This window comes from Malus sylvestris, chromosome 10, assembly GCF_916048215.2.
Source record: "Malus sylvestris chromosome 10, drMalSylv7.2, whole genome shotgun sequence".
NCBI lineage: Eukaryota > Viridiplantae > Streptophyta > Magnoliopsida > Rosales > Rosaceae > Malus > Malus sylvestris.
This window is the reverse complement of record NC_062269.1, coordinates 37,130,343-37,153,205: the sequence shown is the minus strand read 5'-3', so window position 1 is coordinate 37,153,205 and position 22,863 is coordinate 37,130,343. Positions and strand designations below refer to the sequence as shown.

The window sequence follows — 22,863 nt, the reverse complement described above, 5'->3', positions numbered from 1 at the left end:
GTGACGGTTGAAGATCCTCTTATAAAGCGTGACTAATCTAGAGAGGTAGAGGAAACGCATACCTTGACGTAGCCAAGTTTCACCCTTCGCTCTCTTCTATATATCCAAATTCAAAATTTGAATCCTCTTCTCGTAACAGAATTTCTTGTTTACTAAAATCGTTTTCAGTTATTTCAAAAACAGTTTGAAACGGGCCTTAAGTAGACGAGTCTACTTCATTATCAATTTTCTTTACAACATTTATCATGCACTTCTAAGAACTCGAGACCTATGAAAAATCTTTTTCATTCCTCGGTAATTCTAGTTAGGCTAAATAAATAAACAGTTAATTATAATTAGGTGCCTCATTTTAGATTTTTCTAAATTAAACATCTGTTACTTTTCAATTTGTGATTAAAGTGCTTTTACTTTAATTAAACTTTATATTCCAGGTATATTCTTAATTTAAGTATTTTATAAATTCTTTTAAATCCATTTTCTATGTAAAAAAAATGCACTCAATAGTATTAATTAATTTTTTGCTATTTTTATGGAATCTCATCCCTTCTTCAATTTAAGGATTCAATTATATCTACTGCGGTTCAAGATTAATTCGATGAAATATAGTTTTTCCAATTTCCAACTCAACATTTTATATAGATTATAAAAAAACAAGAGTTCGTTTATAATTAAAATTGAGATGTAGACTAGAATGCCTAATTTTATGCAACTGAAAATAAATTTGAATTTTTTAACAACTACTTATAGTAGAAACGTGAACTAAGAGTTTTCACATTTTTATTTTTATTTAAAATGAGTCCTTATTCCAATAATTAATTATTAAGAGTTGACAAAATATTTTTTACAATTAATTAGAATTAGATGCCTTATTTTAGATTTTTCTAAATTAAACATCCGTTACTTTTCAACTTTTGATTAAAGTGCTATTACTTTTAATTAAACTTTATATTTCATGTATATTATAAATAAAAAATATTTCATGTATATTATAAATAAAAAATATTTCAAAAGAAAAAGGAAACGACAGCGTCGCATAGGATAGGATGATATTGGCGCCGAAGGAAGGAGAAAGGTCCCCCATTTTCCCGCCAACCCTAGACAGAACAAAGGGGATGCGATAGCACTGAGCAGTTGCTCACTCTCTCGAACTCTCAGTCGCCGTCGTCTCCGACCTTCTCTTCTCTTCTTGCAGAATACAAAATGGACGTCAGCGAAGAAGTTAGGGCAGTTCACCGGCGAGATCTCCTTGCTTTCTTGGAAGATGGCGTATGGCCTCCTCTCTCTCTCTCTCTCTCACTTTAACTCTCTCGCTTTCTCTCTCTAACTAGCTAAAGTGTTGCGCAGATATACATGGACGAAATCAAGGCCGTCCTCAACCACAACCGCCGCCGCCTCATTGTCGACATCTCCGATCTCCACTCCTACGGTGACATTGGTTCCAGGTTCATCCACTTTTCTCAGCAACCAAACACTCACTTCCCTAGCTTTGCTCAATTTCTACTATCCCCAAATTAATTTCGGAAGAATCCTAGTTTAGTTTCGACTTCGATTTTCAATTTGCAGGATTCTGAGAAATCCAAGTGATTATATGCAATCCTTCAACGACGCGGCCACTGAAATCGCCAACAGGATCGACCCGAGGTACCTGAAGCAAGGAGAACAACTTCTGGTGGGGTTTGAAGGCGCTTTTGTCTCGCGCCGTGTCACACCGAGAGATCTGCTCTCCGAGTACATTGGTTCCATGGTCTGCGTCCAAGGCATTGTCACCAAATGTACATTCTTCCTCCCCTGCCTTCTTCTGCTTTCATTTCATGCTCGATTCACGTCTCGGAAATGATCATTCTTGATTAAAATTTGAGAAAAATGTTATAAAAAAAAAGGAAAGATTTTATGAAATTCGAGGTTAGTTTGTTGATTTGGACTAGAAAATCTTAAACCCTAAGATTCTTCCTTTGCTTAGTTTTCAATTCAGCTAATGAGCTGCATCAATGTTTGCTTTTGTTGAAAATGTTAGTCGTGGATGAGTCTAACCCGGTAACTGACTCATTTGTAGGTTCACTTGTGAGGCCAAAAGTTGTTAAGAGTGTTCACTTCTGCCCTACTACTGGAAACTTCACCTCTCGAGAATACCGAGACATTACATCCAACATGGGTTTGCCTACAGGATCAGTTTATCCTACAAGGGTAATCTCAAGTTTTTTACTTTAATTGTATCTTTTTATATTGTCAGGGAAGGGATTTTTTACGAAAATATATTGCCACAGGATGAAAATGGTAACTTGTTGGTGACTGAGTACGGACTGTGCAAATACAAAGACCATCAAACTTTATCCATGCAAGAAGTTCCTGAGAACTCTGCTCCTGGTCAGCTTCCGCGGACAGTGGATGTCATAGTTGAGGATGACCTTGTTGATTCATGCAAACCAGGAGACCGTGTTGCGATTGTAGGGATATACAAAGCTCTTCCTGGTAAAAGCAAGGGAAGCGTAAATGGAGTATTCAGGTAGCTTCAACCATGAGAACTGCATAAATTATTACCTTGTTTATCTTGTCAATAATCTGTTCTAGTTTCATACTTAGACATAATGGCCTTGTTGTGTAGGACTGTTCTCATAGCGAACAATGTTTCGCTGCTCAACAAAGAAGCAAATGCACCAATTTACAGTCCTGATGACATAAAGAACATAAAAAAGATAGCAGAAAGAAGTGATACGTTTGACCTGCTTGGGAATTCAATTGCACCCTCTATTTATGGACATTCATGGATAAAGAAAGCAGTAATATTACTAATGCTTGGTGGAATGGAAAAGAACTTAAAGAATGGTACTCACTTACGAGGGTAAGTTATGATTCAACATTTTCTGTTTGATGGATATTTTGCTGTCCTAATTGTGCTTACCTATCTGGCCCTTATTGTTCTCTAAGGCCCTGCCTAAGTGGTCCTCTAGCATAAAAAGAATCTTGGCCATACAATGTCTTTTTCTTTTCTTTTAGTGACATTAACATGATGATGGTTGGTGATCCGTCTGTTGCAAAATCTCAACTTCTAAGAGCAATTATGAACATTGCTCCCTTGGCAATATCAACTACAGGCCGGGGTTCTTCTGGTGTTGGCTTGACAGCTGCTGTTACTTCGGATCAAGAGACAGGTAATAACGTATTCCTATCTCATGCAGTTCAACTTTAGCATTATATGATGTTATTACCAGGAAGATACTAATCTGTCTGTTATCAGGGGAGAGAAGGCTAGAAGCTGGTGCGATGGTTCTTGCTGATCGTGGTGTTGTCTGTATTGATGAATTTGACAAAATGAATGATCAAGATCGTGTTGCCATACATGAAGTTATGGAGCAGCAGACTGTAACTATTGCCAAAGCTGGTATCCATGCATCCCTCAATGCACGGTGCAGTGCGGTGGCTGCTGCAAATCCCATATATGGTTCTGTAAGTGACACAGCTAATGGTCATCGACCATTTAATTACATATTCGCAGTTTGTTGTTCTTACTGTCGTGTTTTATTTATTTAATTAGTTTAATTAATATTATTTTTTGTAACGCTGGTTTTGCATGAATTATGCAGTATGATCGCTCGTTGACACCAACAAAGAATATTGGACTTCCAGACTCTCTGCTTTCTCGTTTTGATTTACTGTTTATCGTATTGGATCAAATGGATCCTGACATTGACCGTCATGTCTCAGAGCATGTGTTGCGCATGCATCGGTATCGTTCTGCAACTGGAGGTACTAAAGCAGTAATCTTCTGTTTATGTTTTACTATCTTGGAGAAGTACAAAATAAGTTTGATTAACTTATAAGTGTAGGTGAGGCAATGCTTGATGGGAGCTCGGCATTTGGAAGAGAAGATGAAACTAATAACGACTCATCTGTATTTGTTAAGTATAACCGAATGCTACATGGGAAAAAAACCGATAGGGGTCGGAAGCGTGATACGCTCACAATCAAGTTTCTTAAAAAGTATATTCATTATGCAAAGAATAGGATTGAGCCTGATCTGACTGATGAGGTACTGGTGCTTTATTTGTTCATTTATTTACTCAATGAATATGTGCGTTTTCCCTTGGTCACGTCATTTGGGTTGCTTATCCTTCGAATCCTATTTTGCAATCTGCCATATAATCTCTTTCTTGTGGAGAGCCTTTTCAGTTAGTTTTATGAACTTGTCTTCTTAACCTCATCGTTGCATTATGAGGCTGTTTGACAGCTAATAACTGTTTTTTTTTCCAACAGGCCTCTGAACAAATTGCAACAGCATATGCAGAACTCAGAAATGCCAGTTCAAATGCAAAGGTCATCATTTGTCATCATTGTATATTTAGGCATGGTCAATGCAATGACTTTCTGATTATCATCTGATATTATTTTTGCTATTCAGACTGGAGGAACACTTCCAATTACAGCCAGAACTTTAGAAACCATCATTCGTCTCTCAACTGCTCATGCAAAATTAAAGTTGAGCAGAAAGGTACCTTGTTAACTGTAATGATTAATAGAGATCTGACGGGACTAGTTCATTCTGCTCTTTCATTTATTGCGGAAATCAAAACTATGGTTGCTTCATCAGCTTAAGTGTTCTGTCAATCACAACGTTCATCAACCTCAAAGTAATGATAAATCTGCCTTCACAGGTTTCAAAGTCTGATGTTGACGCTGCTCTTAAAGTTTTAAATTTTGCAATATATCACAAAGAATTGACTGACATGGAGGAGCGGGAGCAAGAAAGAGAGCGAGAATTGGAGAGGAATGGCAGACCTAACCATTCCGCAGGTCAGGAAGGGTAAGTGTATTTCCAGAAATTGCCTGTATACATAAATTGATGTTATCAATGTTGTAAAAACTGTAAAGTTCTTCCTTCACTTTTCTCTTATCATAGTGTTCATTTTCGCAGAGCTGACCATTCCGCGGGTCAACATGATGGGTCTGGCAATGGTACTACTAATAATCAAGAGTAAGTTCACTTTTCAGAAATTGCCTACATGTACTAATTGATGTAATCTCCGTCGATAACTAGACCCCATAAAATCTATGAGTCCTTCACTTTTCCCTTACTTATAGTATTGGTAGTGCGGTCAAATTCAAAACATTCATTTAACTTCTTCCTGTGTTTTTCATGTGCTAGTTCAACAACTGAACCCATGGATGTTGACCCTCGCACTGAATCTGCTGCTACTAATAACTCTTCCGAAAGGTTCTGCATAGATCACCAACCCAATGTGCTCCTGTTTTCTATTTTGTTAAATTCACATCTGAGCCATTTGTTTCTAATGCCAATTCAATTTCTTTTTTCCTTCTGCACCTACAGGTTAAAAGCACTTACTGATGTTTTAAATCAAGTACGGACAGTAAAGCGCGCGGAAAGCATATCCGTTGAGGCCTTAGAGAATGCTGTCAACGACGGAGCAAGTGTTCCTTACTCAAGGACAGAGATAACCTTCGTATTAGAGGTAAATTTTCGTTAAATTCACGGAAGACATACTGTACGAGCATCTACCAATCATCTGTGCTAGAATCATCGACTTTTTAGTTGCTTCCTTCATAAATTTTCGAGCTAGTATCTTTGCGCATGAAAAGGGTAAATAATAACAGCGAACTTGATAATCTTCAGGAACTCCGAAGGAGAAACATAGTGATGGTAGATGGTGGAACAGTGTTCATAATATCATGAGAGTTTGTAAAGGATCGCCGGCAACTTGTAATGCAAGGTAATGTATGTTGCTATAGCTTCACAGCGGAGACGGATTTGCTTCACATCCAAGCTACTTAGCCAGCTTTAGTTCTTCAAAAAACAGGACAGTTTTATACGATTATAGCCAAGTCTTGAATTTCAGGGAGAGCAGAATTTGGCAACAGATCGGACCCGTCACGTATCGATGGAGGTGAATACTGAATTTACTTCCGGTGTTGGCCTCGTGTGTCTTCTTGTCTGTGGTTCTTAGACCTGGAATTAAGAAGCAGATTTTCATTAATGTCATGTGTGTTATTTGCGTAGTCTATTTTTAAGAACTGTGGTTAAAAGCTCACGTCGGATCGTACCACTGAAACTGAAAACATGGGCTTAGCCTCTCAGGGCCCAGGAAAAAAAACACGTCCTTAGTAACCCATTCATGCCTTACCAAACTCAAACAAAAAGAAAAACTTGGCTATCGCGTGGGAGAAGCTTGGGTAGAGATACTGATTACGTCATTTGTATGACATTTTTTATAAAAATTATGGAAAAGATTGGAAAATTTATATTGCATGTATACGCTGACTGCATTGGTGCAAGGAGCATAGAAAGACACTACAAATCTGGAGAAGAATTTACATGACACGGGTGTATTAGCTGACATGGTTCTCCATACTAATGATCTTTGTAAACTTTGTACATATGGCGTTGTATAATAGCACAAGGCATTATATTGTACTATATAAGTTGCTCTCTAATTGTTCAACAATATAATGAACATCAATCGAAGCATCTCATCCAAATTTGAATTCCCTTTCTCGTCTCATAATTTTTTATATATTAATTTAGTGATGAAAACATGATTATTACCATTGTAGTTAGGAAAGAAAAGAAAAACCCCTCCAAAAGAAAAACCCCAACAAGATAGGAAAGGGCCGTAGAAAAACCAACAGGATCCTCTCCGGATCCTTTTGGTAAAGATCCTGGGGATTTGGAAACATATTCGTTCATTGTATATCGTGCAGTCAGTTTTTATTAAGTACTGTTTGTATTTAATTTTAAATAAAAATATTTAAAATAATTTCTAACCACACAATGTACGATGAACAGACATAATTGATGAATTCTCGGAATCCTCACAAAGAGGATCCGGCGAGGATCCGGATTCGTAGAAAAACAATGATGTGGAAGCACCCGACCCCACAGTCCCACAACAGCAAATGGGAAGTCAAGACAGGAGAGGGACTGTGTTGGTTGGACTTGGAGGACAAGAAAGGGAGCAAGATAAAGCAAATGGCAGCTCCTCTGCCTCTCATTCTCAGAAACCCTCCTCTACGTCTCTGCACTCACCACCTACTCCCTCCTCTTTCCCACACCACCACCACCGCAACAACCACCGCCGAACCCTTCTCTCTGATTTCCTTCTCTTCCTCCAACGCCAGGTCCTTCCCCATCCTGAAGTCCACCCAGGTCTCTTTCTCTCTCTCAAATGCCGTTAATATTAGTTTTTAACTATTAACATGTTAATCTCTATTTAGATGGAAGGGGGTGAAATTACCGAGGAAGTTACAGAGACAACTGAAACCAATGTGATTGGGAAGAAGAAAGTATTTGTGGCTGGTGCCACTGGAAATACAGGTAAACGGATTGTTGAGCAGCTGCTGGCCAAGGGTTTCTCAGTTAAAGCCGGAGTTCGGAACTTGGAGAAAGCGAAAGCTAGCCTTCCCTCAGACAACGCAGCTCTTCAAATTGTGAGTTTCTTCGGAATTTCAAGTGCTGGTTACTCAATTGGGTTTGTTTTGTTTTGTTTTGGGGAATGTTTAATTTGTTGGGTTTTCGATGAAACAATCTCTTGTGTTTGTTTGCAGGTGAAGGCAGATGTGACAGATGGTTCTGCTAAGTTAGCAGAAGCGATAAGCGATGATTCAGATGCTGTGATTTGTGCCACTGGATTTAGCTTTGGATGGGATGTGTTTGCTCCATGGAAGGTCAATTTGATTCTTTTGTCTGTGCAATTAACATCTTTGTTCATTACTTAGTGGAGCAACTTCTTGAAAAATTTGTAAAAGTCCCACATGGGAAACCTGGAAAACAAAAAATTGCATCGAGGCCTTTTGTATAGAACCCTACACCTGCAAGCTGTGAAGGTGATTAAGTTGTAGAAGGTATTGGTGTTGAATGTTGATTAATAGTCCGTTTCTCTGAAATATTAACGCCACTTCTACTTCTATATTGTTGATTTTCGACTGGTGTTTGATTAAGTTCGATCTTTAGGTTGCTTCTTGTTTAAGCTTTACTCTAGCAAATGACTGATGGTTTAAAATCCTGGAGCTTAGCCTCTGGCTATCAACGGAAGGAGAAACATCCCTTATCCGGTCATTGATTAGGAAACGAAATCATACTTTTAGTGCAGGTTTTGCTGTCTAGAAAAGGATACTTTTAGTGTAGGTTGTAATGGAAGGGACATTCGTAATTCGAACATGCTTTTGTGTCTAAAAAAGGTTGATTTCAGTGCAGGTTGATAATTTTGGCACAGTGAATCTCGTTGAAGCATGCCGTAAACTTGGTGTGAACCGGTTTATTCTTGTGAGTTCCATCTTGGTCAATGGAGCAGCAATGGGGCAGATTCTCAACCCGGCTTACATATTTCTTAATGTTTTTGGACTCACCTTAATAGCAAAGCTTCAGGCAGAGAACTATATCAGGAAGTCTGGTATAAACTACACGATTATAAGGCCCGGTGGGTTGAAAAACGACCCTCCAACCGGAAACCTTGTAATGGAGCCAGAGGTAACACAATTCGCGTCACACTTTGTGAAATTTTTCCCCATTTAATCGTGTTAAGCGCAAAAACCTGAGTTGCTTTAACCTAATTGTTGTTCTCTTTATCTCTCTTGATAGGACACACTTTCGGAAGGCAGCATCTCTAGAGATCTGGTAGCAGAAGTAGCTGTAGAGGCATTAGCGAATCCTGAAGCGTCCTACAAGGTTGTGGAGATAGTTTCGCGGCCTGATGCACCCAAGCGTACGTATGAGGATCTTTTCGGTTCCATCAAGCAACGGTGATCCTTCACTCACTGAATTTCGTATCAGATTACTATGTTGTCAAGAGTAATAGCACTATTCCAATTTTCACTAAATTATAAATAATTCTTGAAACTGACCACCATGGTTCTTGCCTTTCCTGTTCCATCAACCTTGCTTGTGACCACGTCCTCCGTTTATGATTATCGCCACCAGAGGATGTGGCGTTCACTTCGAAGAGCATGGATAAAAACTATGGTTATTCTCAAAACATGAGAAATGGCGAAGATATTTGTCTTGCAGACTGCGCAACTACGCATACAACATTTTCAACATGAAATCAAATTTAGCTATTAATAAAGATATTGAACATCACTTCCAAAAGAAAATAAGCAAGAAAAGAATAAGATGGGGAATATAAATGAACAAGTTTAAAAGAAGAAAGCCAGCAAAGAAGCCATGGCCCCTAGTGCAGCAGCAGGAGCACCTAGAGGGGCCGCCGCGCTCTCCATCGGTGCAGGTGCAGGAACACCAACATCTTCAGCAGCTCCGAACGACGAGAAGCTCACAAGAACAATCGTGCAGATGGTGAAAACCATGGCCAATTTGCAAACCTCCATATTTTTTTTTCTTCTTCTTCTGAATCTGAACACTACTTCTCAAGTCACAAGTAGAAGAAAGTGTGCTAATGTTTTTGGTTTGAGGAAAATGAAGAAGCTTAAGTGGGTTTTATAGGGAGGGGATTAAGGAATTGAGCGAATGGGAGCCCGACACGTGTCGGATTATGTTGCTTTAATAGCAAGCAAAATGATTTGGGAGTGGTGTGGGCTGTGTTTAAAAATGCAAGATTAGGGGAATATAATCTCTTTCCAGACAATTGCTTGGAATATTTGCATTAATTTTAGTGGCATACATGTGAGAGTTTGAGCTTTGTGCTCCATGTGCTGTCCACGTATTGTTCAATATTTTGAGGTCGTTGGATTGCTCTCCAAGTTGGGCCTTTCAGAATTGAAGCCCATTAGAACTTGGGCCTTTCAAAATTGAGACCCACATGAGTGAGAGGAGCCAGAGAAATAAATTACGTAGTAGTGTCATAGCAGTGAGTGATAAGTTCAGGATACCGCCACAATTATATTCTCGTTAAAATTCATGATTCGCTCACAATGCTGTCCCAGAGGCTGGAGAGTCGAATCTTTCAAGTCCACCTTGGAAGATACTTGACATTGGGCTTTTATGATGTACAAGCGTAAGTATGAAAACAAACCCCAAGCACCAACAAACGACTCTGTGGCCCAATGGATAAGGCGCTGGTCTACGAAACCAGAGATTCTGGGTTCGATCCCCAGCAGAGTCGATCTTTCTTTTCTTTTTCCTTTCGTTTAATTGTTATTTTGAATGCACTGCCTTATAGCTAAGTTTGGAATGTCGTAACAATCAGTCAGGATGGCCAAGTGTTCTAAATTCACTTCTGACATTTTGGGTTCGATCGCCAGACTCAAGTTCTGGTTTTCGAAAGAGGGTGTGGGTTCGAATCCCGCTTCTGACATTTTACTATTAACTTCTGTTTTTTGTAATTTTGCAATTTCTTACACGATCATATTAAATGTTCGACTCCAACCAATAATTTTCACAAACATACGAAACGTCGGAAAAAGACTAATAAATACACTTTTTTGATTGCTCAAGCAAGGAATACATGTCAAATGCTATTGTTCTGTGCCTCCATGGACAATACAAACATGAAGAAACTGCAAACGGAGCCACTTGGTTAGCGTCAATCGGCTGAACTTGTTTCTTTACTTCAAAAATGAACCCTGAAGCGAACAGCAGGATTCGTGATGGCTATTGCGGTCATTGCCTCCTGCTGTTTATCATGTCTGTTCCTTATTACTTGATGCTGCTTTAAGTCTCTCTAACTGTTTCCGTATATAAGCCTGTTTTAACTTCTCACGACGAGCAGCTGCTTGCTCTTCCCTGCGCAGTTTGAGCTCAGATGCCTTCTCTCTCGCTTGATTTGCTTCTTCGTGTACTTCCCTGAAGAAAAGGAACACAAGACCAGAAATCATGAGATGACTGCTGCCAGGAGCATAGAGATTTCACTCGAGCAATAAGTATCTGGGGCCAGGACGACGAAAGACTAGAATCAAGTAATAAGAAACATCCTGCGTAAATGGAGAAACTATAACCAAACAAATAATATAGAAAGAGGAGAAGAAGAAAAACCCGAATCCAAACCCTTTTTTCATTTATTGATGAAATAGATTACTAGTTTTTGTCACGAAAGCATAGTTCTAAAAATACACTCGTTTAGTCATTTATTCTTTTTATGCTTTATTTAGCTCATTTCCCGTAAGAGCATCTTCCTATCTATAGTCCGGCACTCAAGACGTTGTACAGGACTTAGTCGAAAATTAACAGAATAGATCGGCAGTCCTATATAGAGCAAACGGAAATTTAAAAGCAGGATTGCAAATCAAGAATAGGTCAAAAAGCTTAAGCAACTCATCCATAGCTCTACTACCAACCCCCAGCCCAAATATGAGTCTCAGCTCAACTACTTCACCTTAGAGGCTTAGAAGAGTAACAGCGGCAACACGAAATCACTGTGGCTAAATGTTAAGTACCCAGACTTGCATAGAATATGGTAACACTGAAAGAATAAAAAAGGTCGTACCCAGTGCACAAGGCTCCCGCTTTACGCAGGGTCTGGGAGAGGTGAATGTCGGCTAGCCTTACCCCATTTATGGAGAGGCTGCTCCCAAGGTAACACTGAAAGAATAACACTAACAAAAGTTCACTCGAGATAAACGCTTTATCATTATCTGATTGTGATTAGTTAACTAAACGGTCTGTACAGCATGTATACTTATAACTTATACCGAAATAATTTGAAACTTTTACCTCACAAAACGCTTGTGAATATCATTGTCCACTGTCGCATCCGCTCGCCCAAGCCCCAAAGGTTTCGTGCTAAACAGCGTAGAAGCATTGCTCTCTCCATCTTGATTCTCTGGAGATATTACAGCAGGTGAATCATGGTGCTGTGTCTGCTGCGGTTTGTCATGGTCAACTCTCTTGCCGTAAAAATCCACACAATACTTTTCTTTATCTTCTTCATCCGATAGCTCACCCCTTGCTAGCTTATCGTACAATGCAGCCTTCTTCTCCAACGCCGCATAGCTCGCCGATCCATCCTTCACTGCTTTTAGCTCAAGCTTGTCCCTGAATTTAAATCAACAAAAACACAATTGAATTTAGCAGAAATCCAAACTATATCCTAGAGATAATTGAACATCAATTGAAATGTTTCCTAGATCAATGATGAGATGGGCAAGTCAAAGTGTTTAATAAAAACAAATCCGCAAACTTCCCAAAACAGAGAGCTCAAAAATCTCATCATATCACTAAACGGCATCTAAAATACTCTTAATTTGTAATTAGAGAACACCAAGAACCCTAAATTACCAAAAGGAAACCTAACCCATAAATTACACCAATCCAACAAAACAACTGACAATTAAGTAAATTGAAATTAAACCCAGAAGCAAATTGGGGAAAGAAAAATAAAGAAAAGACGTACTTGTGAGCCCGGGCGTCGACGCCGGAGTTCTTGGCGGAGAAGGCGTCGTGTGCGGTAATTCTCTTCTTGGCCCGATGGAACTCGATGTCTGAGCCGGCGAGTTCTTTGGACTTCTTGTATTCTTCTTGGGACTGATAGAGTTGGGCCTTGAGCTCCATGATTGAGGAGGCTCCGACGCCGCCGATGGCACGGTGCTTCTTCGGCATAATTGAGGACTCCGTCAGCCATCCGAGGGATTCCACCACCACCCTTCTCTTCTTCGGCTCCTCCTCCTCCTCCGCCATTTTTCCGCAATTTCAGGATCGAAATTGTTGGTGGTAAACGGGAGATTTCTGTTTTCTTCCTCCTCTGTTTGAATTTGATTTGATTGGCTTCGCGGAATTTCGTTTCTTCGCTCGGGAGGGCGGTGGTAAATTGGTAATGGACTCCACCGCGACGGTGTGGCCCGGCCCATTCAGGACCTATTTGTTCTTATTTCTTTTCCTTTCTCACAAATTTGTTTTTGGAGTTTTAAAGAAACACTCGTAATGGATATTTTTACTCTAAAAAATCACTCCTTATACTATTCATCTACAACACTTTTTTGTCATTTTGATTAAAACTCAAGGTTTTCAAATCATTTTTCATTAGTTTTCCTCTTCTTTTTTTTGGCTTTTTAACCAAAATGATCCATAAGATTTGCATAACTCCTCACTTTGGTCTCTGAGATTTGAAATCAATAGAAGTAGTCATTGAGATTGTCTACCATCAATCATTTTGGTCATTCCGAGAAAATTTTGTTAAATAAGGATTAAAATGACAAAAATACCATTAGTTTAACAAACAATAGTCCAAAATGATTGACAAAAAATTGAGGGTATTTTTATCATTTAAATCTTATTTAATGGAGATTTTTCATGAAACGACCAAAATGATTAATGATGGACAATCTCAGAGATTAAAGTAAGGAATTATGCAAATCTTAAAGACCATTTTAGCTAAAAAAACCTTTTTTTTTTTTTACTTATCAGAAATTTCTTACAATTTATTTTAAATAAAAAAATAGCACTATTCGCATATGCTTTTTTGCCTCCTACAAGTACCTGTGTTAGTTTTTGGCCATTAAGTTTCTTCAATTCATTGATCCAACGGCCGAAAATTAAGAGGAATGTGAAACCTTGTTTTATTTATCCGATTAGTCCGAAAATCACCCCTATGAGACAAAAACAGCTCAATAAAGTGACTGCCTTGAAGACATACAGTTCAACTGAGAGACATGGTAGCAAAGGAGCTTTCTTGTTCCATTTATAACTGGACTGAAGAGATGAAGGCAACGAAGGGTCAAACATCTACGTGCGATGAAAAGAGACCGAAAATTCAAGTGACATTTGTTCGTCGAGGTTTAGATGTAGCAGGGAAATACAAAAAAAAGACACAGAACCTCATCGAAGACGGATTCAGTGGCGCTTCTTCCCCGTTGCTACTTCCCAAGCCTGTAATATGTGGTTCACGATTTCCTCTACTCCTTTTCCGTGCTTCACCTGCATATATAGGGTTCACAGGCATGTAAGTCATGAACATGAAAGTTCAATATCGTGCCTATAACGACAAATCATTCAAGAATCGCCTTCCTGGCACAACGAAACATTCCTGACATGATTGGGGAATGGAGACATGGTTAATAGTGTCTTGCTTGTGACGAGAATATGTAATCATAGATTATGTTCATTCCAAAAATAAGCAGATACAGCTTTTTGATTTCATGTTGAGCCAATTTTATGTTAACAAAACATGTTGGTGCAGTTGTGCATCTCCAAATATGAGAAGCAAAAATATCAGCTCACTGCATGTTAATGACAAATCATTCAAGAATCACCTTCCTGGCACAACGAAACATTCTTGACATGATTGGGGAACAGGGACAGGGTTAATAGTGTCGAGGATATGTAATCACAGATTATGGTCCTTCCAAAATTGAGAAAATACAGGTTTTTTATTTTGTGTTGACCAATTTTATGTTAATAAAACAAATTAGTGCAGTTGTGCATTTCCTAACATGTGAATCCCAAATACCAAGCTCACAACATGTTTACAATGCAAAAACAGTAGTGAACGCATGTGATGATACGAGCAACCAACCTGAGCAAAGGCAAAAGGCCCTCCATCTCGCATTCGAAGTGCATCACGCTCCATCACTGCCAAATCAGCTCCAACCGCTGCTGCAAGATCAGTCTTGTTTATCACCTACAATCAAATGTTATCAAGTCATTCACACATCGATCCCTGATGATTTCATTTCTGAAATTGGAATGACACGATTGATGGGTAGACACTAGATAGAAATGGTATCCTCAAAATCAGCAACGAATAAGAATATACCAGAAGGTCAGCCTGAGTGATTCCAGGGCCACCTTTTCGTGGAATTTTATCACCAGCAGAGACATCTATAATGTAAATAATATAGTCGGCCAGTTCCCTGCTGAAGTTCGCGGCTAAATTATCTGCATTCACACAAATTCGATTGGATAATGTTAATAAAAGCTCAATTCAACCACTTGTTATCATTGACATACAAATTCCTCCATTTATGCAAACTTTACAATGAGCATTTTCGTCCGAACTAAAATTTTGAACATTTTCCATTGATCAAGCTACATTTTCTCAAATCAATACCAAACTCCAGATGGCTCCATAAATTCATTCAAGATCAAGTGCAATTCCAACATGAGTATCAATCATCTGTAATAGTCATTTAACTGTTTCTAGAAAATACCTCCGCCTGATTCACAAAGCAGTATGTCGGTCTTGTACAAGTTAGAAAGCTCCTCAAGAGGGCCAAGGTTAATACTGATGTCTTCACGAATTGCAGCATGTGGGCAGCCCCCAGTTTCCACAGCACGTATTCTTTCTTCGGGAAGTGCTCCATGCTTCACCAAGAACTCACCATCCTCTTTTGTGAATATATCATTTGTCACCTGCAATTGTTACGCTTAATATCTTTAGACTTGCCTCAATCAACTTGAAACACGGGTGTTAAAGGTCCTTCGTAGACTTTAACAGTTACTATGTGAAGCTCAACGCAATTTAGTAGAAAGCTAAACAGTTTTTTGAAGTATTTAGGACATCATAAAGACAAAAGCTTGAATCTTTTGAATTGTTCGTCGCAAGAAAAGTTACTTACTGCAGCAAGACTGTACTTGTCACGCAAAAGTGTACACAGAGCGAGCATCAAAGCAGTTTTCCTGTATGTCGTGAAGCAGCATTTCATCAACTCTCAGTAACCAGTAAGACTTATGCTAGCAAATTGGTATTCAAAACTACGAAAACTAAACCAGGCAAATCACAAAAAATCCGAAATCATTCAGAAGAAATCAAACAAATTTATAAATAGTTATGCTGCAACAATTTTCTATCATTTCGATTGTATCACGAAGTTATCCAAAGTTAAATTGTGTCACTCTTCACTTCCCCCAACGAAGAGGGATTTCCGCGCTTCCCCTTTCACCTCCTGCAATCCTCCTTTCGTGCTATCATTTAGATTCTCCTTCAATTTATTCAATCCAATGGCTAGAAAAACATAGCGAAATGCAAAAGGCGAAAGGGCGAGCGCGGAATTCACTTCCCTAAAAACAAAGTGCCAATCTTTACATCATTTCTAGTCTTTTTAATCTAACGATGCAATTGATGAATGTGAAAATATTTTCAAAAATGTCAAAAATTACCCAACTTACCCAGTACCAACAGGTCCACCAATGCCAATGGTGAAAGCCCTTTCATTGAAATTCCTGGAGAGGAGAGGTGGAGCTCTTCTGCTGAAGTAGCCAGGAGAGTATATGGGTTCGTGTGAGTGTGGCGCCAACCCATCGTGGCTATGGTACACCTTCCCATCTGCGCCCACCCATGAATTCGTTGCAGCTGAACTCCCATGGCTATGATCATGATCATGGTGGTGATGATGGTCATGGTCATGGTCATGATGATCATGGTGGTGGTCAGCCATCGATCACTACAGTCTGCAGAAGTTCTACTGTGCCCCTGTGTGTCAAGAGAGGAGGGAGAAAGGATGGGGAATCTGGTTGGTTTGGGTGGGTACACACAGTTTGGGGAATTTTATGGGAGTTTTAACTTTTAAGTAAATATTACTTCTAACGAAAAATTACATTTTTATCTTATTTGATACTATTTATTTGTCATTTTTCATTAAAATTAAAGTTTTTTTGGACTTTTCGTTAATTTTTCTAAATTTTATTGAAATCAAAATTCCTCTCATAAAATTTTATTTTTTCCCAGTTATCTTATCTCTACACCCAACTAACAAGTTTTATTTACCAAACTTCCAAGTTTACCCTTAAATAAATAAGAATAAGAAAAGAAAATAAAATACACATTAGTGTTTTTATCTCTACACCCCATAACTCCAAAACTGGCACACCAATGCACTTCTCCATTATTTCCAACAAAACCCACCCAAATAACAGCAAAATATTCTCTCGAGTTCATCAACGAGTTAGCTTGCTAGAAACCCTTATCAGCCCTCACTTATAATTTCAGCATAGGTTTTCGGCTTATATGTTTGCTTGTTTGAACCATTATCTGAGAGTTGGCTACATGCAGAAATTATTAAAACTAACAAGTCAGCTTGCTAGAAACCCTTATTGCTATCTCTTCTAAATAGACACTGATATGGAAGCTTTTTGTCTCATATTGCAGGAATTTGTTTCATGTCCAATTAATTAGTAAGAAGTTTTCTCCGCTGAAATTATAAATAAGGGCCGCTAAGGGTTTCATGCAACACGGGTTTCTAGCAAGCTTACTTGTTGATGAACTTAGGAGCATATTTTGTTGTCATTTGGGTGTGTTTCGCAGGAAATAATGGAGGAGTGCAGATGTATGACATTTTTTTGAGTTATTGGGTATAGAGATAAGGGTAAACTGTCGGTTTACCCCCTGAACTTTCACCTCACTTTTGATTTCCCCCCTGAACTTTTCTATTGGAAAATTAAGGACTCAAACTAATTTTTTTAGCCAATTTGCCCCCTACCGTTAGTTTTTCATATATTTCATCCATATTTCCGTTAAGTGAGACCATGTGCACAACATGTGAGGATAGTTAAGTCATTTCACTCTTAAAAATGATTAAAAACTGAAAATAAATAATAATAAAAAATTTCCCTCTATTTTTTCCCGCTAATTCCTATCCTCAATTTTATTTTTCCCTCTCATTCTTATGCATGAGAAATGACATATGGTGTTATTGTCTTCATAAGTAGCTAAGTTAATCTTTTTCTTGAAGCATATACTACCTTTTTTATTTTCTCTAACAAATTAATAATTTGACAAATACTCATGGTGTTATTGTCTTCAAAGCAGTACATTAATATAAGAAACATGTCCATAAAAAAGACTAGGGTTTCTTATATTAATGCACTGCTTTGGAGACAATAACACCATTAGCATTTGTCAAATTATTAATTTGTTAGAGAAAATAAAAATGGTAGACAATAACACTATATGTCATTTCTCATGCATAGGAATGAGAGGGAAAAATAAAATCGAGGATAGGAATTAGCAGGAAAAAATAGAGGGAAAGTTTTGTTTTTTTTTTTATTTTCAGTTTTTTAATCATTGTTAAGAGTGAAATGACTTAACTACCTTCACATGTTGTGCACATGGTCTCACTTAACGGAAATATGGATGGAATATATGAAAAACTAACGGTAGGGGGCAAATTGGCTAAAAAAATTAGTTTGAGTCCTTAATTTTCCAATAGAAAAGTTCAGGGGGGAAATCGAAAGTGAGATGAAAGTTCAGGGGGTAAACCGACAGTTTACTCTAGAGATAAAAACACCAATATTTATTTTCTTTTATTTTCTTATTCTTATTTATTTAAGGACAAACTTGAAAGTTTAGTAGAGAATTTTTTTTAATTAGGTGTAGAGATAGGATAGTTGGGTCCAAATAAAAATTCTCATTCCTTTTTCTAATTGAAACTTATAATTTTTTTACTTTGACAATTCTATTTTATCTCACATACAAAATGGGTTTAAAAAAAAAAGAAACTCATCGTGGGGCACCTCCGACATCCATCCCCACCTCTCAAAACCTAAAGACACCCAATGTTCTTCACCCCCTCACCAACCAACCACCCATGCCACATGCACCTTCCCTACCACCGACAATCAAAGATTCAAATCTCATCCCACCATGGTTTAGAAGCAATACTTCAACACCCTAATGATAAATCAATTAAGAGATATCATCTAATTAAACCAATTTGTTTAATCTCAACCATTAAAAACTAGTCCAATGTAGACTCCTAGTTTTTCATTCTTCCTTCTCACAAAAAAATTCAACTATTTGGTGATAAACCAATTTGAGGTTGAAACTCAGTGAATTTAAATCATTCAATGTGAATGACAAAGGGTTTCGGCGGTCGGAGGTTGGAGAGAGATGGTGTTTTCGTGGAGGGGTGGGGTGGGTAATAAGAGATATTCTCTCTTCTTTTTGTTCTTAAAAAGAGGGACAACTAGTGACAAGCCACAATTATCCATATCTTTCGGGGGCCAAGAAGACTCACAAAGGCATTTCAGCCTCCCTTTGGCCACAAGTTTGGCTTCCACACCAGCAGCGAGTTTCGAACCCAAGATCTCCAGTTTTTAGTTTTAAGGAAGTCTCGTAATTCATTATTTACCACTGAGCCACCTGCTCGTGGTTAATCAGAGATATTTTCACTAGTGGGCTTGTTTTGGCATTTTCTTTCTAAAGTCATTTAGTGTATAGGTAAAACAGGAATTTGAAAATAAAAAATTATAAAGTAGGTTTAGAATGAGAAATGTTGGGTCCGAGTAAAATTTTCGATACAGTATAGGATAAACTAGTAATCTAGTTCACCAAAACACCCTTAGGTAGTGTTTAGAATTGTTGGAAAGCCATTAGGGGAATGTATTCGTTGTAACATTGATGATGTGAATTGTGAACTTTGACTCAAATGTACTAATTTTTACCAAATGAAAGTTCTACATCACTTATAATCACACTGAAAATTACTCTGAGATCTCGTTTGATAGAGAGACTTAACTTATATAAGACTTTTCACTATATTAAAAAATCCACAGAGTTTCCTTCTTATTAGTGTCAATAAACATGCAACCAAATTATATGTATTTGACATTCTGATACAAAGCACTATACAACTATTGAGTACCCTCTCCATCATCCACTTTTTAATGCATGCACTCTATCGCTGTCTCTGCCGTTAAAATCACCCACAATTGCATACAGTACATGCATAAAAAAAAATTAAAAACAAATGAGCACACACAAACAAAAGCCAAAAATAAAAAGCAAAACCCATGTTGTTTTAGTCAAACAAGTTCTTGAGTGCATTGACTTTGCCACTAGGCTGCTGAGCTGGCAACATCTCCTTTTGATTTTGGTGCTGCCTTTGAGCAATTTCTTCATCTTCTTGCTGTTGCTGCCTGGTTGTGCCTAAAAGCACTCCTTGTTTTTGTATATAATCTCTTTTGTCTTGGAAGAGATAATACGCAGCAATGAAGGAAACCTCAGCTGTGAAAAGAACAGTCCAAAGCCCTGAGCTTCTCTGTGTTCTCTTATGGTAGGCTTCTAATCCAGTGTAGATGTTGATTATCCCTACCAAGGATATCACTGTCCCAAGCATCCAATGTGCCAAGTACCATACACTTCTTTCTTTCTTTCCCCTACAAGAAACAAAAACCCTCATCCCAAATGCGACAATAACGAGGGATCAATGGTTAATCAGTTTGGTGCGTGCCTTTTAAATTTTGACTAAAACAACTTTTAGAATTACAAGTGTTACACTGTTGACTTCTTCTTCCGTTTAGAGAACAAAAGTTTTAGATTGAAGAGGGGCCGGCCAATGGTGTAAGGGTTCATAACTTTAGGGTTGCTTTTGTCGATTTTTAAGACGTGGACCAAACTGTCACTGAATATGGATTACCTGCGAGGCCTGAAAAATCCTATTAGGGTTTGTATCCATATGGCAGCATACAGTGCTAGACCTAATCTTTGGTGGTTGTTGTTGAAGGAGTTCTCAAAGTTTCTTAGGGACATCGCAGCACCAGCGGTGGCAAGAAGCACCGACAGCACCTGTGTTATAGATTAAAGTTTAATCAGATGACATCATATACGATAACAGATGTATTTAACAGGCCTGAATTATTGGGGCGACGGAGTAATTATGCCAGTATATGCATGGTGTATCAGAGAGTGATGATCTGAAATGATGGTGACATTAGTTTGCAAAATTGATTAGTGCAGGAACTTAGTGAGTTGGAGGAGACAAATTCATGAGTTAAGTAGAAAGACAAGAAAAAAACCTGCTTTTTCTTGATGTTCAAGTAATTAAATGGTTATTGACAAATATTGTTGCATTATTTTCAACATTAAAATAATTAAATAAGGGTGCAGATAGGTTTATAAACAAAAAAGAAACAGTGGACAGCATGATTAAAGTTAAAGTGGCTTCTCATGATTACTGAGAAGAAAGATCAAAACTCGAAAGATTACTGATGGTGTAACGTATAATCTTAATCAATCCGGATAATACAATGAATGATAATTGGACAATTAGTGTTCTTGGTTATAATTAGATAATTTAGGAAAACAACTCGAATTCGAAGGAGAAAAGAGAAGAAATTAAGAACTTGCCTGCAAAACAATATGGAGATAGAAGAGAACTTTGGCTCTTGTTGCCCCACGTTCCTCTCTAGCAGACATTCTAATTACAAGTATTCCAAGGGGCATCAAAAACCCCATTGAAAACCATGAGAGGAGCCCATGAACTGTAACGTTAAACGTCATCCGGGGACTCATCTGCGAAAATAACAAGCCGAGAAGGAGAATAAGAAGAAAAAATTCATATAAGAAGAAAAAATTCATCCGAAAAGTCGGAAAAGGAAAACAAAACCGATTTAATTAAGAACATTACCTTGTGAATATTTTCTTTTATGTTCTCGTGACTGCTGTGTTGGTTGACATCTGCATGCAATGAGCAACTAACTAATGGTAGAAGAAGAAGAAGAAGATAATATGTAGAAATAGTGAAAGATGCTAGCTTGAGGGAAGTCTGCATTCTTCAATTTCTGAGTGAAACAATTCCAAGGAAGAGAAGAACCAAAGCCTTTACCTCTCTCTCTCTCTCTGATTTCAGTTTTTCATCATATATGAAAGCACTTTTAGGATGTGTAGTACTGTTGATCTGATTTGGATGGGTTTTGGGATAATTTGGAGAAAGAAAAGTTGGATATGTGTTTTAACTTCTCAAGGCTGGTTTGGGATGCTGTATTTTTTGTTTTTATATTGCTTCTGCTGTGAGAATAAACATTGGTGAAAAAAAGGTAAGTGTTTGGTAAACTATAGTGCTTCTAGCAAAAATAAAAGATGGGATAGTATTGTCAACATGAAAGTTTCATTAAAAGTTATTGTTCACCTGCCTCACATGAAGAATTAAAAACACGCGTTTGTGAGAAGCATGGTTAGTTGCTTCTGTTTTCCGCTGTTTTAGACCCATACTTTCAAGAAGAAAAAAAACACTTTTTTTTTCTTATACAAAATACAATTTTAGCTTCAACTTTTTTAAAAACTGTTTCAAAAAAATTAATAAAGCAACCCCAAATTAGCCCATCAGAAGGAAAAACACCTTAAAACTTTAGAGAATTGGAAAAGAAAAACCTCTAAGCTAATCACTTGTCATGTTCTAAATAATTTTTAGTTGTCAACATGGTTTGTTTCTGAAGTACAAAACTCGAATGTTAGTTTTATAAAATATAACGTTATCACGAATTCACAGACAAGAAAAACTCAAAAATAAAAGTATTACCGTTTAAGCTATAACAGCTATAGGCTTTGTAGCATGGGGCAATTCATGGATGGTGGTTAGTGTGAGAGAGAAGATAAAGATAAAGAATTAAGGGGAAAAAAACAAGAAGGATGGTCTTTGAGAGAGTCATGAGATGAATGTTAGGTGGATAATTTCAAAAACTCAGATCAAAGTTGAAAGTGGGTAGGAAATTGCCGGGCTTTCTGGTCTTACATACAAATGATGATTAACGCCAAATCACAAATGGTGTAAAGAAAAAAAGGCCAAACTTTAAGGTCGGTGGAGAGCTTAGATTTTTATAGCTTGTTCGTTAGCTTCACATGTATATAGTATCGTGTGTCCTTTGATCTTCTTGCGGTTTACTTGAACTTAAGATGAGAAAAACTCATGCGTATATTTTTGTGAGACGAGTCTCTCATATTTGTTATATCATGTAAGCGACATATAAACTTAAATTCAAAGTACCAACCCGTTGCATGAAACGGGCGTACGCAAGCTTTTTCTTGACCTTTTATAGTTTCTTTTTCATTGTGGAGAATGACATATTATTCCCAGTAGTAATTCTTCAGTGCTTAATTATTACTATTAACTTTAAATCCTTTTGTAAGAGCTCAACAAGGATGGTAAAAAAGGTCGGCTGGTGGTCAATGTGTGCTTTTTTCCTTAAGTGATAATATGAGTAAACAAGTCTACAGGATAAAAGCTGTAACTGAAAGCGATTTTCCAAGTGATTTT

The 22,863-nt window shown here is 37.8% G+C and overlaps 5 protein-coding genes and 1 non-coding gene across 8 annotated transcripts; 3 read left to right on the top strand and 3 right to left on the bottom strand.

Annotated features, from left to right (window-relative positions):
- Positions 1-1,064: 1,064 nt before the first annotated feature.
- On the top strand, positions 1,065-6,259 carry LOC126585556 (DNA replication licensing factor MCM3-like). 2 transcript variants are annotated; one of them, XM_050249992.1, is made up of 18 exons: positions 1,065-1,266; positions 1,345-1,442; positions 1,564-1,772; positions 2,054-2,184; positions 2,265-2,503; positions 2,603-2,839; positions 2,995-3,149; positions 3,236-3,444; positions 3,582-3,744; positions 3,825-4,027; positions 4,252-4,311; positions 4,397-4,486; positions 4,650-4,798; positions 4,910-4,969; positions 5,141-5,209; positions 5,324-5,465; positions 5,627-5,723; positions 5,850-6,259. In XM_050249992.1, the coding sequence occupies exons 1-17, from the start codon at positions 1,201-1,203 to the stop codon at positions 5,684-5,686; spliced, it is 2,340 nt and encodes a 779-aa protein (XP_050105949.1). In that variant the 5' UTR covers positions 1,065-1,200; the 3' UTR covers positions 5,687-5,723; positions 5,850-6,259. The 2 variants fall into 2 exon arrangements, with proteins under 2 accessions (XP_050105949.1, XP_050105948.1); XM_050249991.1 differs by having other exon boundaries at positions 5,627-6,259.
- A 591-nt stretch (positions 6,260-6,850) lies between these two features.
- On the top strand, positions 6,851-8,852 carry LOC126585565 (uncharacterized protein At2g34460, chloroplastic-like). Of its 2 annotated transcripts, none has more exons than XM_050250005.1 (5): positions 6,851-7,156; positions 7,225-7,437; positions 7,555-7,674; positions 8,204-8,476; positions 8,588-8,852. In XM_050250005.1, the coding sequence occupies exons 1-5, from the start codon at positions 6,866-6,868 to the stop codon at positions 8,750-8,752; spliced, it is 1,062 nt and encodes a 353-aa protein (XP_050105962.1). In that variant the 5' UTR covers positions 6,851-6,865; the 3' UTR covers positions 8,753-8,852. The 2 variants fall into 2 exon arrangements, with proteins under 2 accessions (XP_050105962.1, XP_050105963.1); XM_050250006.1 differs by having other exon boundaries at positions 6,892-7,128.
- Positions 8,853-9,991: 1,139 nt separating this feature from the next.
- TRNAR-ACG (transfer RNA arginine (anticodon ACG)) lies at positions 9,992-10,064 on the top strand. The gene has a single exon. It is a non-coding gene; the product is annotated as a tRNA-Arg (tRNA).
- A 298-nt stretch (positions 10,065-10,362) lies between these two features.
- LOC126585573 (uncharacterized protein At4g18257-like) lies at positions 10,363-12,765 on the bottom strand. Its single transcript, XM_050250015.1, has 3 exons — positions 12,291-12,765; positions 11,612-11,932; positions 10,363-10,744 (listed from the first exon to the last, which is right to left on the bottom strand). The coding sequence occupies exons 1-3, from the start codon at positions 12,572-12,574 to the stop codon at positions 10,582-10,584; spliced, it is 768 nt and encodes a 255-aa protein (XP_050105972.1). The 5' UTR covers positions 12,575-12,765; the 3' UTR covers positions 10,363-10,581.
- Positions 12,766-13,428: 663 nt separating this feature from the next.
- LOC126585569 (urease accessory protein G) lies at positions 13,429-16,377 on the bottom strand. Its single transcript, XM_050250011.1, has 6 exons — positions 16,001-16,377; positions 15,451-15,511; positions 15,043-15,244; positions 14,649-14,770; positions 14,409-14,513; positions 13,429-13,810 (listed from the first exon to the last, which is right to left on the bottom strand). Exons 1-6 carry the CDS (start codon positions 16,267-16,269, stop codon positions 13,727-13,729), a joined length of 843 nt encoding a protein of 280 aa, XP_050105968.1. The 5' UTR covers positions 16,270-16,377; the 3' UTR covers positions 13,429-13,726.
- A 2,992-nt stretch (positions 16,378-19,369) lies between these two features.
- LOC126585570 (cytochrome b561 domain-containing protein At4g18260) lies at positions 19,370-21,600 on the bottom strand. The gene is made up of 4 exons (XM_050250012.1): positions 21,238-21,600; positions 20,958-21,122; positions 20,248-20,396; positions 19,370-19,987 (listed from the first exon to the last, which is right to left on the bottom strand). Exons 1-4 carry the CDS (start codon positions 21,379-21,381, stop codon positions 19,630-19,632), a joined length of 816 nt encoding a protein of 271 aa, XP_050105969.1. The 5' UTR covers positions 21,382-21,600; the 3' UTR covers positions 19,370-19,629.
- Between the last annotated feature and the right edge of the window lie 1,263 nt (positions 21,601-22,863).

What these genes read in the sequence shown, in the direction of transcription:
- LOC126585573 (XM_050250015.1), bottom strand. Translation starts at nt 12,574, where the DNA reads ATGGCGGAGGAGGAGGAGGAGCCGAAGAAGAGAAGGGTGGTGGTGGAA. An exon ending in GTCGACGCCCGGGCTCACAA is followed by an intron (nt 11,933 to 12,290) that starts GTACGTCTTTTC and finishes ATTTAAATTCAG; the next exon opens with GGACAAGCTTGAGCTAAAAG. An exon ending in ATTCACAAGCGTTTTGTGAG is followed by an intron (nt 10,745 to 11,611) that starts GTAAAAGTTTCA and finishes CCTTTTCTTCAG; the next exon opens with GGAAGTACACGAAGAAGCAA.
- LOC126585556 (XM_050249992.1), top strand. Translation starts at nt 1,201, where the DNA reads ATGGACGTCAGCGAAGAAGTTAGGGCAGTTCACCGGCGAGATCTCCTT. An exon ending in AGCGTAAATGGAGTATTCAG is followed by an intron (nt 2,504 to 2,602) that starts GTAGCTTCAACC and finishes CTTGTTGTGTAG; the next exon opens with GACTGTTCTCATAGCGAACA. An exon ending in AGCCTGATCTGACTGATGAG is followed by an intron (nt 4,028 to 4,251) that starts GTACTGGTGCTT and finishes TTTTTCCAACAG; the next exon opens with GCCTCTGAACAAATTGCAAC.
- LOC126585569 (XM_050250011.1), bottom strand. Translation starts at nt 16,269, where the DNA reads ATGGCTGACCACCACCATGATCATCATGACCATGACCATGACCATCAT. An exon ending in TCACTCAGGCTGACCTTCTG is followed by an intron (nt 14,514 to 14,648) that starts GTATATTCTTAT and finishes ATTTGATTGTAG; the next exon opens with GTGATAAACAAGACTGATCT. An exon ending in GGCCTTTTGCCTTTGCTCAG is followed by an intron (nt 13,811 to 14,408) that starts GTTGGTTGCTCG and finishes CTATATATGCAG; the next exon opens with GTGAAGCACGGAAAAGGAGT.
- LOC126585570 (XM_050250012.1), bottom strand. Translation starts at nt 21,381, where the DNA reads ATGCAGACTTCCCTCAAGCTAGCATCTTTCACTATTTCTACATATTAT. An exon ending in TAAAAGAAAATATTCACAAG is followed by an intron (nt 21,123 to 21,237) that starts GTAATGTTCTTA and finishes TTATTTTCGCAG; the next exon opens with ATGAGTCCCCGGATGACGTT. An exon ending in ATCTCCATATTGTTTTGCAG is followed by an intron (nt 20,397 to 20,957) that starts GCAAGTTCTTAA and finishes TCTATAACACAG; the next exon opens with GTGCTGTCGGTGCTTCTTGC.
- LOC126585565 (XM_050250005.1), top strand. Translation starts at nt 6,866, where the DNA reads ATGATGTGGAAGCACCCGACCCCACAGTCCCACAACAGCAAATGGGAA. An exon ending in CCATCCTGAAGTCCACCCAG is followed by an intron (nt 7,157 to 7,224) that starts GTCTCTTTCTCT and finishes ATCTCTATTTAG; the next exon opens with ATGGAAGGGGGTGAAATTAC. An exon ending in ACCTTGTAATGGAGCCAGAG is followed by an intron (nt 8,477 to 8,587) that starts GTAACACAATTC and finishes CTCTCTTGATAG; the next exon opens with GACACACTTTCGGAAGGCAG.